Genomic DNA, 17,402 nt, shown 5'->3' with positions numbered 1-17,402 from the left:
ACGTTTATTCACGTTGACACCAAAGTTTTAAGTATGGGATGAGATTTCGGTTCGAGACCCAATTATATAAAAAATCATCACCTCCAACTTTAATCACCTCCAACTTTAAAAAAAAATGGGTTGAATTGGTTAAATGATTGGAGAGAAGTTGGCATAATCATCCATTTGGCTAATAACTATACTAATTCAATCAAAATTCTAAACAACATGATAATTATTTATCATATGTTTTTAATGAGTATGATCGAATAAGAGCTTATTCTCATAAATTGACTCGTAATATGACAACGAACATCGGTTTTGAATAAAAAATTTATTAAAAAGGCATGAGATGTAATCATATATGTAAAGCAAATGTTTATTTTTTTTATTTAAAAAAAGTATAATGTGTGGAGGGACGAATTCAAATCAAATTAGAACATGAGAGTGACTTGCGTCATCGCATTCGTCAATGTTTACCGGACAATTTATGTCCAGCGTCAACATCTAACTTTTATTAGACAACAACTATTTGTTTTTATATATAATTTTTTATTTGGATATTTAAAATTATTATTTTTTGCAATAAGTTACGGGTTTCAACTTAATTTAAAAAATGAATAATTCTTTTTTTGAAGGATGGAACCTAAAATCGACTGCATTATTAAAAGTGCATGGGTCCAAATAGAATCTATATTATTAATAGTGCACTAAACTAAACCCGAATCACAAACGATGGAGGTGCGTCACGTAACCAAAATTTTGTTTGCTAACTACTGACCACTTTATTGTTTAAAATTAAAATTTACTTTATTCTGAAGTGACAAAATATATATTATGATAATTTAATTTGGATTATTATCATTTATTTAAAAAAATTAAAAAAAAATAGGCTGAAAATTAATATAAAGAATAAATGGAATATGCTCCTCGAGTTGTGTCACTTTTTTGGAGGCCACTGGCAGCGTGGACCCTCGTTATCATACGCAAGTGCACGCATCTCCATTCAATTATTGTGAATGAAAAAGATAGATTTTATAATTTAATAATGCTTATAACAAAAAGACAAATTCACAAATATTATTTAGAAATCCAATAATTTTGGTTTAAGATTCTAATTTATCTGTTTTCGGATAAACCGATTGCAAGCGTCTTTTTTTTTTCGAAAGATTTCAGATTCATTCTTTTTAATAATATATATAATAATAATTTTATTGTTAATAATAAAATAATAATCAAAATTTAAATTAATATTTTACTTATATAAACTTATATAAAATAGATTGGATTTCAACACTATTATCGAACAAATTTAAATTCATTTTTATTAATATAAAATATTATATAAACACAAGTATATGATAAATATATATTTGAAGTTTAGGATATTAATTCTTTAATTATTAAAAATATATTTAAAACTCATAAATTTAAAATTATTTCATAGCAAAGGCAGAACTAAACGATTTAAAAGACCTTTATTAATTGATGAGTAACCTGATACATTAGTTTACTATTTCTTGTGTATATTCGAGATTTACCAAGTGGACGAAGGTTTCTCATTATAAAAACAGCTGTATGACTACGATTATACGAATTATATTATACTTTACAAACCTGGCTTTTGTGAATAAAATAGGAAGTAGTTTTGTATGACATTAATATTTGAAAAATACAAGTCCATGATTTTATTTCAAAAGTTTATGCCGAATTTATCATGATACTCTTGAAAGTCATGAATCAAAAAATATTTATTGAGATAATTTGTAATCTACTTTCCTGAAATCATCAGGGCATGTTTCAAGTTGCATATTAATAATCTATGTATTAATAATCTTATCTAGTCTCACGTTTTTTTTGCTATATTATTTATCCATCTTTCAATTACTTATATCACATCAATCAAATCATTAATTATTTATCTTACATCAATTAAATTATTAAATTTAAATTACTATATTACCTTTTAAATAATATTATTTATATTATTATTAATTATTAAAAAGATTAAATAATAATTTATTAATCAAACAAATCATAATCCATCAATCAAATCAAATCTTATATTAACTATTTTTTATTTATTTTTTATTACAATATATTATTTATTTCTATATTATTTATCTTATCATACACTTTAAACGGATTTTTAATATTTAATTATATACATTTTTTAAATATTCAAATTCTAAAAAAAATTGTCAAGAAGATGATAAATCGGTGTAATAATTATAAGGTTCCTTCTTCTTGTCTTTTTCTTTATCATAATCATAATTATTGGCCTTTTTTCTTTTTTCTTCCTTTTTTCTTCTTCTTCTTCCTTTTTTTTTTTTTTCAATCTGCAAAATTTCAAGAAATAGTCGTGCAAGAAAGATCTAGTTTCCTCATTTATCCACTTTCTTCGCTTTCTATAAATTTCTCTCATCTCCGATTCTCACTCTAGTTTTCTTGGCCTTCATTTCTATGTCCACAAATTCCATTCGGTGCCCATTTTTACTGCATCAGCCCTTGTTCAAGCCTCCGAAGCTCTACGCATACACCATGGCAACTTGCGTACGTTCCTCCAGAACAGAAACTCCCCACCCCAATCCAAAGATCGATGATTGTGATTTCAGTGATTATGTAAAATACTGCAGACCCAATTTCCCGGATCTTGTTTCTTGCGTACCCATTCCGGGCAAAACGTCGAACATCCTCCGCACGAGCACGCACACTGTTTTGAAAGAAACTAACGGGGACCCGGATGAAAGGATTGGTAATTTATGGCTAAGGATGAAGGAGGAAGCTAAGTCAGATGTTGAGGAGGAGCCAATTTTGTCGAATTGGTATTTCTGTTCGATTTTGTCCCATGAGTCCATGGAGAGTGCCCTAGCGAATCATCTTTCTTTGAAATTGAGCGATTCTAGTTTGCCTAGCTGCACCCTTTACGATCTTTTCCTAGGGGTTCTCTCGGGGGATCAAGAAATCGTGGGAGCAGCTCAGGATGACTTGAAGGCGGTCAAGCAAAGGGACCCTGCTTGTATCAGTTACGTTCATTGCTTCTTGAATTTCAAAGGATTCTTGGCATGCCAGGCTCATAGGATAGCTCATAATTTATGGACTCAAGGGAGGAAAATCTTGGCCCTGCTGATTCAAAACAGAGTGTCCGAAGTCTTTGCGGTGGATATCCATCCAGGAGCCAAGATTGGCAGAGGGATTTTGCTCGATCACGCTACAGGAGTTGTGATCGGAGAAACGGCAGTGATTGGGAACAATGTATCAATCTTGCATAATGTGACATTAGGTGGCACTGGGAAGGCCTCTGGCGACAGGCATCCGAAGATCGGTGACGGTGTCTTGATTGGTGCAGGAACTTGTGTTTTGGGAAATGTTAGAATCGAAGACGGGGCTAAGATTGGTGCAGGATCTGTGGTGCTAAAGCAAGTGCCTGCTCGAACGACTGCGGTGGGAAACCCTGCTAGATTGATCGGAGGGAAGGAGAATCCGATCAAGCTAGATAAAATGCCTAGTTTGACGATGGACCACACATCACATATATCTGAGTGGTCTGATTATGTTATTTAGATCTTTGAGTTGTTTTCTTGATGCTTTTTCAGAGAGAACTCGAGTTCTCCTATTAACATATAGATTCATCGGGGTATCAAAGCTCTTGAATTGCTCGAAATGAGAGCCTTATTCGGGCTTGTTGGTTCTGTATTGTGGTAATGGGAGAGCAATGTGTAATCATATTGTGAAGACATAGATACTCTGGCTATTTACAGACTCTATGAACTTGGTTCTTGTCTTGTCAAATTTTTCTTACTATGGTTTGTTGTTTGCGTTTTGCATAACTGTTAGGATACAACTAGAAATTGATGCTTCCATTTTCTTCTAGGCTTTCATAGATGGACATGTTTCGGATAATACTAAAACCTAAGTACTGCTGACGTGACATTGTTTGTGAAAATCTTCTTCCGAATGTTTGAGATTGTCTCACGGATCTATTGGTCGGCGACGGGGAACCGAATCGATGACTTAGAGCAAAGCATCAATGATCTTAGAACGGAAATGTTATTTATGCTTGCTTATGGCTTTAGACATAGAAACGGTAGTATTCCCATTCCCTTTATGGGTATTCAAATCTCGTAGACGTATGCTACGTAAAAGTGGCTCAAGGCCATCCGTGCTCCGTGGCATACGATCAGCTTTTAATTTTTTTTTTAAATTCTTAATTATTATTTTATATTTATTTAAACTTTTGAAATATTTAATTAATTCATTTGTATCATCCTGAAATTAAAAGGAAAATTATCCTTAGAAATTAGAATCGTGACTTTTGTCTTTTAAGGATAAGGATAGTATGAAATTTTCCGGCCCATGGATTCCAGACATTACCAAATAAGAAATCCTAGAAAAATTGAATATAATCAATATATGGAAAATCCATCCAACCACAGCCTCTAAAAAATATGGAACACCATCTCAAAAACATTGCTAATATTTTTTTCCCAAAAAATTAAATTTGAATTAATTCAAATCCCAATTAACACATCAGTATACTCGAAATTTTTTTGGAGTAATTTCTTTTAAAAAAAAAAAAACATTTTTTGGAGTTTGTTTAATGGGCTTTATCCTTATATAGCATAATTGATAAGCAGTGAGCCAGTGAGTGATCATAGGCCCAATGGATTAATGAGAAATAACATTCAACTCTTTGTTGGCCATATATTTCATCGACGTGAATTTTTATCATATATGAATTATTCATAATTATATCAAATTTTTGTATAAAATTATTAAAACTTACCTAGTTAATGTTTCTTAACTTGAAAAACCTCACCGATGTAAGGAGTAAAAAAAACTACGAGACCGAAGTCTACCAAAATAATATTCAGTACTGCAATGAAGAACGAGGTTACAACCAATCCAACATCTACGCCAACCAATATATAATCACAAATAACTATATCTCTATTATTATTATTATTATCTCTACTATTATATAATACTTGAGCATGTTAGAGAAATCATTTTTTGAGGACACCATTTTTTCTTTCCTATTTTACCCTTTTTTTTTCATTTCTTCTTTCACATGTAGGCTCTCCACTTCCCACTTACCACTCCTCACTCCCCACTATAACTTCTCTCATCTAAAATATAATTTACCTTATAAAATCATGTTGATTGTTATTGTATACACGCAATGCGTGTGCATCATTTTACTAGTTATTTTATTATAGTTGAGGGGTTTATAAAAACTGTTTTGTGGACACCAACTTTATTATTTCATTTTTCGCAATTTTTCTACACAAAATCTTTTGATTTATTACTTTTCGAGTGGTTCATTAAAACAGCTTCATGTTTAATTCTTTAATGAGTTTTTATTAATTTTTTAATTAATCTTTTGATTAAATTTTTAACCTCCCACTTCTCATTCCACATCCTACTAACCCACTTCATAATCCACAAATCCATGTTGAATTTGCAAACCGCTTGAAATTTCTCAATTTTTTTTTCAACCGTCTTGCATTTCTTATCGTCTTATATAATAAATTTTATTTCTAATTTTTTAAACTATTTTTACCTCATTTTATTCTAAGATAACTTTCTCTATGTATATTATCAATTCAAAATAACTCATCTAAATTACATTTATTTATATTTTGATGTTGATATTTGTATACTATATATAACACACGCATCGCGCGTGCATAATTGCTAGTGTATATTACAATTTTGAAACTATAAGAGAATCAGAAATATATCACACAAAACACCTACTCTCCAGAACCTATTTGAACATCGAAAACTTCATATGCATGCAAGTGGATGGTTTGGAATGCGACAATTGTAAGGTTTGTTTCTATGCATACGTAAGTTGTTACGTATCAACAATGAACACCAAATTTATAGGAAAATGCCTCAAAGGCACAATATTCCTTTGATGATTGAGCGGCGTGTGTGGTAATTTCGGTGCATTTGGTGATGTGAAAAAGATATTTGCCATAAAGCTTGCATATTTTTTTCGGTAAATGTCAATTGGCTTGATCAGAGGTGTTAAAAATGAAGCGGTCCGAAGATTCGACTCGAGTCAATCAGAAAATATTGATTTAGGGATAGAGGTTTTCGAGTTCGGGTTTGATCGGGTTGGACCTCATATATCTGAGTTGAAAAGAAAATCGGTCGTTCGAGTAGGTTCGACATTCCCCAAAAATTTTAAAATTTTATTTTTGTATCAAATTAAAAAATATTGGCTACATTTTTATGTATACAAAAACTTATACGAGACGATTTCCAAATCAATTTAGCGAGATAGATCTCTTATATCACTTGACCCATGAAAAATATTACTTATAACAAAAGTATTAGTTTTTATTGTAAATTTGGGTCGGGTCGGGTCGGATTGAGTTGATCGATTTATCTTACAAAAATAAATGAGTGAGACCGTCTCAAAAGACACTTACTGTTTATATATTTTATGTAAAATTATCTGTTTCAAAAATTCTTTAATTTGTGTTACAAATATACTTTAAATTTTATATCATTAGACTTTCAAATTTAAGTTATATATAAACGATATTTGGTTATCATATATTTAAATAAAAATATTACAATTTTTAAGAGAAATAAATATGGTCATCATCATCGTCGTGAGTTTTTAATTTTGATTTAACTTTTTTGCTAAAATTTTAAAAATAATAAATTAAATCGGGTTGGTTCCGGTTCGAATTACTTATCTTCGAGTTGATTCGGGTTCTTATTGGATTTGGTAATACCTTAAATCAACGCGACGCGCATTAACATCCATATTCCCTAGACACACCCAATTTTGTTGTTCTTTCTCAGTACTCTAATTAAAGTCTTCTTCGATTAATCGACGGGAAAATTAAAATTTACATGATAGTTTAACAACTATAATGAAAGGGGCATATCTCTTACTTGTCGAATATAGTTACTATTAACGGTAATTTGGTGGTCAGTTTCGAACCTAAATATAAATATATGCTTAGTTTTCTGTCAGAAAAAAATTTGTTTAAACTCTCTGGATTAACATGTTTTTTTCTGATGAAATTCGGTACAAAACGTTGAAAATATGATATGAATACATGATATTTAAGTATCAACAGTTTCAAATCTAATATAAATGTATGATTTTTGAGTACTCAAATATGTAAACAAATATTAATATTAATGACACATTTGTCTTCTTTGAATGAAATTCGGATATAAGAACTACGGTACTAATATATGATATTTGAGTATCAAATGTGTTAGATCTAATACAAATATATGATATTTGAGTACTAAGAAAATATTAATATTAATGACACTTTATCTTATTTGGATGTAAATCGGTACAAAATATTGAAAATATTGTACTAATATATGATATTTGAGTACCAAATGTGTTAGATCTGATATAAATATATGAGTTTTGAGTATTCAAATATATGTTGCAAGTTCATATTAATAAAGATGTATAGGTTTTATACTCAAAATATTATTTTTTTTATACCCGATCTTGAACAATTTGTGCTCGAATATCATGTATTCGTATCATATTTTTAATGTTTTATATCGACTTTCATCCAAGAAAAAATATGTGGGCCCAGAGAATTTAAACAATTTTTTTTCTGACAGAAAAGTGAGCATGGATTTATGTTTAGATTCAGGGACTGAACACTAATTTACCCTATTATTAATTCTTTACAAAGAATCTAAATTTGTAAGAATGTTATAAGTTATGTATGTGTGATCTCCTGTTCTTTATCTCATTCGACAAAATTTCTGGGTTCGCGTTTTGATTTTTGGTGCATACTTTCTACTTTCTAGTAGTCTATTTTTCAAAATTGGGAGGGAAATTTCCGCTAAATGGATCAAATAAATCTTCACCAATGATGTAACCATGCATGTCCCCCACCACTCCAAATTTTCCAAGCGTGGCTCTCATACAGCTGACCCAAAAGAATTTAAGGCTTCGCTTGGATTGAAATATTTCAAATCCATGGATTTCAAATGCATTTTGTTGTTTAGAGAAGTAGCACCACAAACATCAAATCCATTTTTTTTATGTTTATATAGTAATTCATGGTAGTTGTGATGGATTTCAAGTTCATTCAATAAAATGGTGATTTAAAATCATTTTTACTCCATTTAAGTAATGTGTAAATAATTAAGCTATGAATTTGAGATTTTTCTATGTTTCATTGTTATCACTAAAATTATAATCGAAATCCATTGATTTCAAATCATTCAATCCAAGCGCAACCTAACATACATTACAAACAACCACTTTAGGCCAAAATTTAACCACTCACTCATGACTCATGTGGTCAATTTTTTAAATATGATTTAAACAATTGAATCAAATTATTTGGAAATATGATTTTATATGTCGTGCAATAAGTTGGAAACTTAAGTTTAATAAATGAACTAGATGAAGTATTTAGTTATATAACGTTTCTAGCCGATATAATTAATATAATAATATATATATATATATATATATATATATATATATTTTGAATCTTATATATAATTTTTTTAAAAAGGGGAATATCTTATATTCTTCATTGACCATTGTGCTACTTTATTTTGTATCATTGGTTTTACTTGCTCACCACTCTTTGCTTGTCAAGTACAGAATTGAATCATGCACTGAAAAAAATGTCGTTGTCATGGAAATTATGGAGATTGACTGGTGCCAATTTTGACTTTTTAAATTTTAATATCCATATTTTAAATAGATAATTTAAATTTTATAATATATATAATAATAATAATAATATTAATAATAAGCTTGAGTTATTAATAAAGGCAGTAGGGACCACTGTCCGCAAAGACCCGTTTTTATCAGGTGTGAATTTGAAGACCAGCCACAGAAAAAGTCAAAAAGATTCACCAAAAATAGTTTTTGTATTAAATTTAAATATATTTATCATAAATAATAATTTTTTATTACAAAGTAATATTTTTGCAAAGATGATTTAAATAAAAGATAAGTTTCACAAAATTAATATGTGAGATCGTCTCACGTGAGTTTTTGTGTTCCTCTCAATATGTATATATATAATTAAATATCAAGTAAAATTTTGATATGTTGTACACTTAACGTGTCAATCACACTCACCTATTGGATATTATGAATTGTACATCCAATAGTTGAATGTCATTTTAAGAATAGGCACAAAGGTGGACATTGTGGGTAGACAACATCCAAACTCACATAAAGTATATCATATATAATATAATATAATACGAATAATTGAGTTAGAAATTAAAATGGGAAGAATATTATTATTCACCGTTAAAGTTTAATCCATTGATAATTTATCTTATCAAATCTTATGTTTATTTTTTCTTAGTATTTATCTTAATACTAAATATTTATTTTATATTAATAAAATTATTAATTATTTACCTTACATCAATCAAAACATTGAATGTAAATTAATGTACTACCCTTAATATATAATATTATCATATTTTATTAATTTTTAAAATAACATATCATCTTATTTAAAATTTAATAAATAAATCAAAAATATATTATATTAATTATTGTTTTTATTTAATTTTTTTTATCATATTACATTATTTATCTCTATATTATTATCCTCTCTTTAACATTATTTTAAGATATCGTTTGGTACACAAAATTATTAATCCATATATAATTTATCTCATACAATCTCGGTTCTTTTCGTCATATTATTTATTCATATATTAACTATTAATTTTACATCAATCAAATCATTAATAATTTATCTTACATCAATCAAATCATTGAATTTAAATTACTATATTACCCTTTATAAATAATATTTTTTATATTTTATTTAATGTTAAAAAGATAAAATGATCATTTAACATTTTTATATAAAATTTAATCAATTAAATCAAATTAAATAAATTATAATCTATCAATCAAATATAATATTATATTAACTATATTTTTTATTACGTTATGTTAATTATCTATGTATTATATACAATCCCTCAACCAAAAAATACCTAAAAGACATATCTTGAAACGGAGTCGGCATATTCATGAATCATGATCACGAGAAGCATTCATTTCGCAAGTCTCGATGAAACTCCATCCAAATCTTTCTGGCAAAACGGACGGTTGTGATCATATCTAATCGGGATGACAAAATATATATATAATTTTTTCTTTTGGTTTTTCTAGAGCGGCAGAAACATAGAAATGAATAGAATGAAACTTTCCGCCCGAATTGTTTAAGGTTTCGTTTAGACTTTAGACATATAATTTAAAAATATTTTTAGTGTTTTACAAGTAAAAAAATATATAAAATATGTATTTTGATAAAATTTTTGTGAATTTTTTTGGAAAAAATGTTTCCAAATATCTTATGAAAATTTGAATTGTCAATATATTTGTATAAGAAACATTCTTCTAAACAAAAATAAATAATTAACCGTTAGTTTATTTTAAAACTTAGGGTGAATTTCTATGAAATGACTAGAGTTCAACAATATCTTTACCGTAACTATGTTCTTAATCATTAAAGTATTATATGTTTTCCAAAAAATATTCAAAAATAATAAAATATCTTCTTATTTTTATTCTTAATTTTTAATATATGTAAATTTAAATTTTTTCTCAAACACTTTAACATAATCTTGGTAAATCAAAATTCAGTAACCCACCAGTTTTATGTATTTTATATATAAAAAAAATTGAACAACATTTTGAATATATATACTACAAAATATTGACATATAATATGAATAAATTAAGATTTAAGATCAAGAAAGATTTTTTTTATTTTGTAATTAATTTGCATAAGATAAAAACAAAGACAGATTTTGTAGATATCACTTGTTGATAAATAAAATGATTGAATTTGAGTTTTTTAAAAGTAAATAGAGATTTTATTATATGAGAAAAATAATGAATTAGGGGTAATCTTGTCTACTAGATAATTATACAGATAAAGTGAAATGTTATTAACATTTTTTAAAGTATAAATAACACTCTCTCTTAGTTTTTTTCATATAAATATATACATATATAGGGTATATTGCTGAGCGAAAAAACATTTTAATGTAATATAAATTGATAAAATAATGATCCAACAAATAATCAGTAAATGGAGAAAGTGAATTTATTTTATTTTTTTTGTAAAATTACTTAATTTGTATATTACCTACAATGAGAGTCATCAACGATTTAATTGCATGATCAATAAGAAAAACTTGATGATATGCATACTGATGATGGTTGATAAAACCGAGTGCCCGGGCTGTCAGGATAGTGAAGTGGGTCTGACGGGATGACCGGGTTGATGAGGATGATATATAACTTGTCCTTCCCCAATCGAGGTGATCTGCACAACAGGAAAGGAAATAAGAGCACGTTAGTGGGGCGCCGCAAGGTTTTTCGACGGGGCCACTCCGATGCTTAAGTCAGACTTAGAAATGTAGTGGACTTTTTAAGGAAAAATGAGTATAGTGATTCTAAGATTTTTAGGTGACCCCCCTTACTGATACCTGATGCAAGGTATTTATAGACATTAGAGTGAGAGAGTGCCTCCGCAATTTCAGGGTAGTGGCCACGATCTGGATAGTGGCCACGATATGGGTCGTGGGTGCAGGGGTTGTCCACGTTTACCCATCATGCACGATGAAGCTGGAAGGCTCGGGGTTATGGCAATCGTGGGGATCATGCTCCTGTGAAAGGGGTGTTGCCCAAGTCATGAAGACTTGGTCTTCTTGACCTGACGCCTCAATCCGGGATGAGCTACTAGTCTGACTTTATCCAGCCCTGCTATCCTTGCCTCTCCGTAGCTCTGATACCCCTGACTTCCCGGGGTATCACCACTCCTCCCTAAAATAGTCAGGCTAGAGCCCTGCTCACTGTCCTGACTAGCATCCCTACTGTCCCTGCCTCTCCGTAGCTCTGATATCCCTGATTTTTCGGGGTATCACCACTCCTCCCTAAAATAGTCAGGCTAGAGCCCTGCTCACTGTCCTGACTAGCATCCCTGCTGTCCTTGCCTCTCCGTAGCTCTGATACCCATGACTTTCCAGATTTGGACAAGGCCATTGACTCCCTCCCTGGTTCAAAATGTACTAATGGAGCAGAAACCTCTCAGCCCGGTGGAACTCCAGCTATTGAAGGCGAGGATGCCCTGACGCCCCCAATAGTTTAATCATATTTTTTGTAATTGGGCCGTGGAAGCCCCACCTCTTGTAATTGTTTATCATCAATGTTATTCAAGGTTTCTAATTATCCATTGTGTGATGTCTTGAATATTTGAGTCCTCCCTATAAATAAAGAGTAAACATCAAGGCTTAGAATGCCTCGGGTTTAAATGGGTGTCGGGGCATGGAACTTCCCGAGCTTATATAATGCCAAGGGCTTATATATGCCTTGGGTTTAAATGGGTGCCGAGGCATGGAACCTCCCGGGCTTATATAATGCCAAGAGCTTATATATGCCTTGGGCTTAAATGAGTGTCAGGGCATGGAACCTCTCGGGCTTATATAATGTCAAGGGCTTATATATGTCTTGAGTTTAAATGGGTGTCGGGGCATGGAACCTCCCGGGCTTATATATGTCTTGGGTTTAAATGGGTGTCGGGGCATGGAACCTCCCGAACTTATATAATGCCAAGGACTTATATATGCTTTGGGTTTAAATGGGTGTCGGGACATGGAACCTCCCGGGCTTATATAATGCCAAGGGCTTATATATGCCTTGGGTTTAAATGGGTGTCGGGGCATGGAACCTTCCGGGCTTATATAATGTCAATGGCTTATATATGCCTTGGGTTTAAATGGGTGTCGGGGCATGGAACCTCCCGAGCTTATATAAGCCTTGGGTTTAAATGGGTGCCGGGGCATGGAACCTCCCGGGATTATATAATGTCAAGGGCTTATATATGTCTTGGGCTTAAATGGGTGCCGAGGCATGGGACCTCCCGGGCTTATATAAACAAGACATCATTGTGTGGCAGGTTTACTCCTTACAGGTCTCGGGGTCCAAATATGATGATTGGCCCTGAACCTTGTCCTCTTTCCTCGACCCCCAAACTCTCCCTTCGGCTCCAGGACTTTCTAGCCCGGTTCGAGTATCCATCAATAGATCCCCCTGATATCATGTTAATAATGCCTTTAGTCGGCCCATCTCCTGATTTTCTATCCTCTTTCCAGGAGCCTGTCTCTTGTTTCCCCTCCTCTCGGGAAACAATAACAGCCTGGGGAGGAGCCGTCATCCGTGGTCCCCGAAACCAAGGTAGACCCCGGGATTTTTTCTGAACCGGCTTACCATCTTTGGTATAAGGCGGCTGCTGCCTCTGCTGTAACGTCCGGCATTCACTAGTGTCATGTGTGCCTTCCTGATGAAAAGCACAGTATTTCAAAGACTTCTCTCTAGAAACAAGGGTCTGGACTTCAACCCCCTCTTCACATACATGCACAGCACTGTCTCGGATCCCTCGGTGCGGTGCATACCGGGACAACCGCCCCATGAGATCCTGGATTTCCCTACTTCTTCCCTGGTCCCGGCCTCCTTCTCTCCGGGCTATCTCCTTCTTCTGACTCCGAGCCTTTTCCATGTTAATGTACTTCTCGGCCCGAGCCAACAAATCCTCAAGATTTCGGGGTGCTTTTTTCACTAATGACTTGAAAAATTCCCCTTCCCGAAGACCTTGAGTAAAGGCAGTGATCTTGGTCTCCTGGGCGCAGGTTGGGACCTCCAAAGCAGTCTTATTGAACCTTTTGATGTAGGCTCTTAAAGACTCCTCTCCTTCCTGCTTTGCCTCAAATAAGCTATAGACAGTTTTTCTGTCTCTCTTGCTACTGCTAAAGTGATGCAAGAACACTTGCTTGAACTTTGCAAACGATCGAATACTCTGCGGCTCCAACTTCTCAAACCATCTTTGGGCAGAATCCACCACAGTGGTTAAGAAGACTTTACATTTAATCTTGTCTCCATAGCAATGTAGCAAGGCCATATTCTCAAACCGAGCCAAGTGCTCTTCTGGGTTAGTACTCCCATCATATTCTTGGATTTTTTCCGACTTGTAATGGGATGGTAAGGGTTCCTCTATTACTTCCTGTGAAAAAGGACAACCCGGGATCTTGATAGACCAGGCCATTTTGGGACCCTCCTCTTTCAACTTCTGTATCTTCCTCCTGAGTTCATGCAGCTCATCTGCCACAGAAGGTTGTATCGAGTGCATCCAAGAACTTTTCTCTTCTTCACCTTCTTTGGTTCGGGTATTAAGGATCGGATTACCCTGATTCCCTTCTTCCTACATTGTTATTTCATTTGACTGTGGCTGCCTTGCAGATGCTAACGATTTCTGTATCATATCTTGATCGTATGATTCGAGCTGCTCAATAGGAATACAATGTTTCGGCCCTGCGGGGGCCCTTCCAGTGGTGTTTGTTCACAAGAAGCCATATCTACGTCTATAGAACAAGCTTCCCACAGACGGCGCCAATGATGATGGTTGATAAAATCGAGTGCCCGGGCTGTCAGGGTAGTGAAGTGGGCCTGACGAGATGAACGGGTTGATGAGGATGGTATGTAACTTGTCCTTCCCCAACCGAGGTGATCTGCACACTAGGAAAGGAAATAAGAGCACGTTAGTGAGGCGCCGAAAGGTTTTTCGACGGGGCCGCTCCGATGCTTAAGTCAAACTTAGAAATAAAGTGAGCTTTTTAAGGAAAAATGAGTATATTGATTCTAAAATTTTAGGTGAACCCCCTTTACTGATACCTGATGCAAGGTATTTATAGACCTTAGAGTGAGAGAGTGCCTCCGCAATTTCAGGATAGTGGCCACGTTCTGGGTCGTGGGTGCAGGGGTTGCCCACGTTTACCCATCATGCACAATGAAGCCGGAAAGGCTCGGGGTTTTGGCATTCGTGGGGATCATGCTCCTGTGAAATGGGTGTTGCCCAAGTCATGAAGACTTGGTCTTCTTGACCTGGCGCCTCAATCCGGGATGAGCTACTAGTCTGATTTTATCCAGCCGTGTTATCCTTGCCTTTTCGTAGCTCTGATACCCCTGACTTTCCGGAGTATCACATACCTATGAAGCAATGCAGTCTTATGAGAAATTAGACTTCGAATTTAGTTGGTCACTCCAATTTTCGGTAATGAGTAAAATAATTTGATATCAAAATCTCAAATCCGAGACCTAGGAGTAATAAAAATCACACAGCTCCCTTGAGTACTAAACACTTTTATCTGGACTTATTAAATAGAACACCTAAAAGAGTACAAATTCATAAAAGCGATGCAACAAATATAAATTGATGGGCAACATGAGGGAACACAAAGTTCAGAACAACATATTATACTAAAAAAAGCTGGAATATTTGGGGAAATGGATCTGATCAATAATATTTTTTTAAAAAAAATGATATTTTTAAATTTATTTGCAATATATATATATATATATATATATATATACTACCGGATATCATTTAAAAAAAATAATGATTGAACGAGGTTAAATAACAAAATACCCTTTTGAAAGCAAATAAACCTTTTGCATATTATTTCCTTATAAACTTTTATTTAACTTACAATATTATAGAATAATTTTAAATGTATGTGTGAAAAATATTAATGAGTTATCTTCTAAATTGATCACTGAACAAATGAAAGAAAGCTGATCGAAATTTACAAGTCTTTGTGAAAAGGAATCAACAAAGTCCGTGACCCCTCCCCACCATGTGTCTCTGACTTTTGAGTTAACATGACATCCAATATTCAAAATTTTTTATTTTAAATTTGTTTGAGTATTACTAAAATTTTATTTGACGGTTCAATTTTTTTTATATATATAACTTATTTCATATGACATAGTAAAAAATATTATTTTATATTATAAAAATGAGATGTATCGATTCGTTCAACGAATATAAAGTGAAATCGTGTAAAAGAAAAACCATCTGTTCATTAATTGATTGGATATTTGAAAAATCTGTCAAATCACATTGTCCCATATGTTTGGAAGATAATTAATTTCTCATTCCCAAAATAAATAATAAAATACGTAATATCATAGTTTTATTTTTAAATTTTCCTTTGAAATTGTCCCATTTTATATTTGGGTGATCTATATTAATTATTAGGTATAAATAAATCGCAAACTTTAAATTAGAACAAATCATTCTTGAAATTTTAACGTATCAAGAGAAATAATAAATTTGACATATCGATCATAAAATATTTTTATTAATACATGCACGAAATAATAAGTTAATATATATATATATATATATATATATATATATATATATATATACACACACACACAATAATATTTCAATCAAATAATTTTATTTTATGCTAACTTTACTCAAAAGTATATATTAAATTTTGATTATAAGATAATTTCATAGGTGCAACATACATATATTTTTAGTTTATTTAGGTTGAGTTTACTTTAAATGATGAGATTGAGCAATGATATATTAAATTATGATTATTAGATAATTTGATAGGATATAAAGTGATTATGGATAAATAATAATATGTTTAGTTGGATGAATTAAATCTTTTTCACTCTCCCACCTGGACTAAAAATTATCTGTGAATCCTATCATTAACGGGCCAAAAAATTTATGCTCATTTTCAATTTTACAAGTAAATATATGATTAATCGATATTAATTATGTAATCTTTCATTTATCAAGATAAGTAAACACATTCTTAAGATACTTACGTGAACTTTATTATTGTCGAGCAAATTTCGGCGATTATACTAGTAGTCTAGTACATAGCAATTAGCATACATACACGCAATAATAATCTCATATTTTACATCCAAAGAAACCAAAATAGATAATCAATTATTTCCAAAACCTGTCGAACTTGAGTGTGTTTGGATATAACTTATGCCATCTCCAACACATATCCTCTATATTTCATTCTCTATCTTCTAAATAGAGATTCGTGATCTCTATTTTCAAAAAATTTCTCCAACCCATATCCTTTAAATATTACCAAATACTCCATTTTCTATTTTATTTTTTTAAAACATATATATTTATATAATAAAAAAATTACATAATATGTTTTTCAACTATATTAATTGGATATGGTTAAAATTAAAATCGTGTAATATATTAATAATTATGTATTATAATGCAAATAGAGAATGGTTAGAGGCCAAACCATCCTCCATTTTGGAGAAATCCTCCAAAATGGAGAATGGTTGGAGATGCTCTTATAAGAAATTTAGAAGATAAAAAATATTTTTTTAAATAAAAAAATGATTTTATTGTTCCAAATGTGTTTGAATAGATTTGCAGTATTTTAAAAACACTTATTTAAGCCAAAACAAATGATTTTTTTTAAAAGCTCATATTATATTTTTTCAATTATTTTTTTATTAACTCAACTAAAAAAATGCTTTCAATCTATTTATACAAACACAAAATTACTACAACTTT

At 31.8% G+C, this 17,402-nt stretch overlaps 1 protein-coding gene across 1 annotated transcript; it reads left to right on the top strand.

Moving 5' to 3' along the window:
* Positions 1 to 2,316: 2,316 nt before the first annotated feature.
* LOC140891070 (serine acetyltransferase 1, chloroplastic-like) lies at positions 2,317 to 3,624 on the top strand. The gene has a single exon (XM_073299329.1). The coding sequence runs from the start codon at positions 2,443 to 2,445 to the stop codon at positions 3,541 to 3,543; it is 1,101 nt and encodes a 366-aa protein (XP_073155430.1). The 5' UTR covers positions 2,317 to 2,442; the 3' UTR covers positions 3,544 to 3,624.
* Positions 3,625 to 17,402: the final 13,778 nt, after the last annotated feature.

This window comes from Henckelia pumila, chromosome 3, assembly GCF_033568475.1.
Source record: "Henckelia pumila isolate YLH828 chromosome 3, ASM3356847v2, whole genome shotgun sequence".
Taxonomy (NCBI): domain Eukaryota; kingdom Viridiplantae; phylum Streptophyta; class Magnoliopsida; order Lamiales; family Gesneriaceae; genus Henckelia; species Henckelia pumila.
Note: the sequence above shows the minus strand (reverse complement) of the source record. Positions and strands in the feature narration are given on the sequence as shown.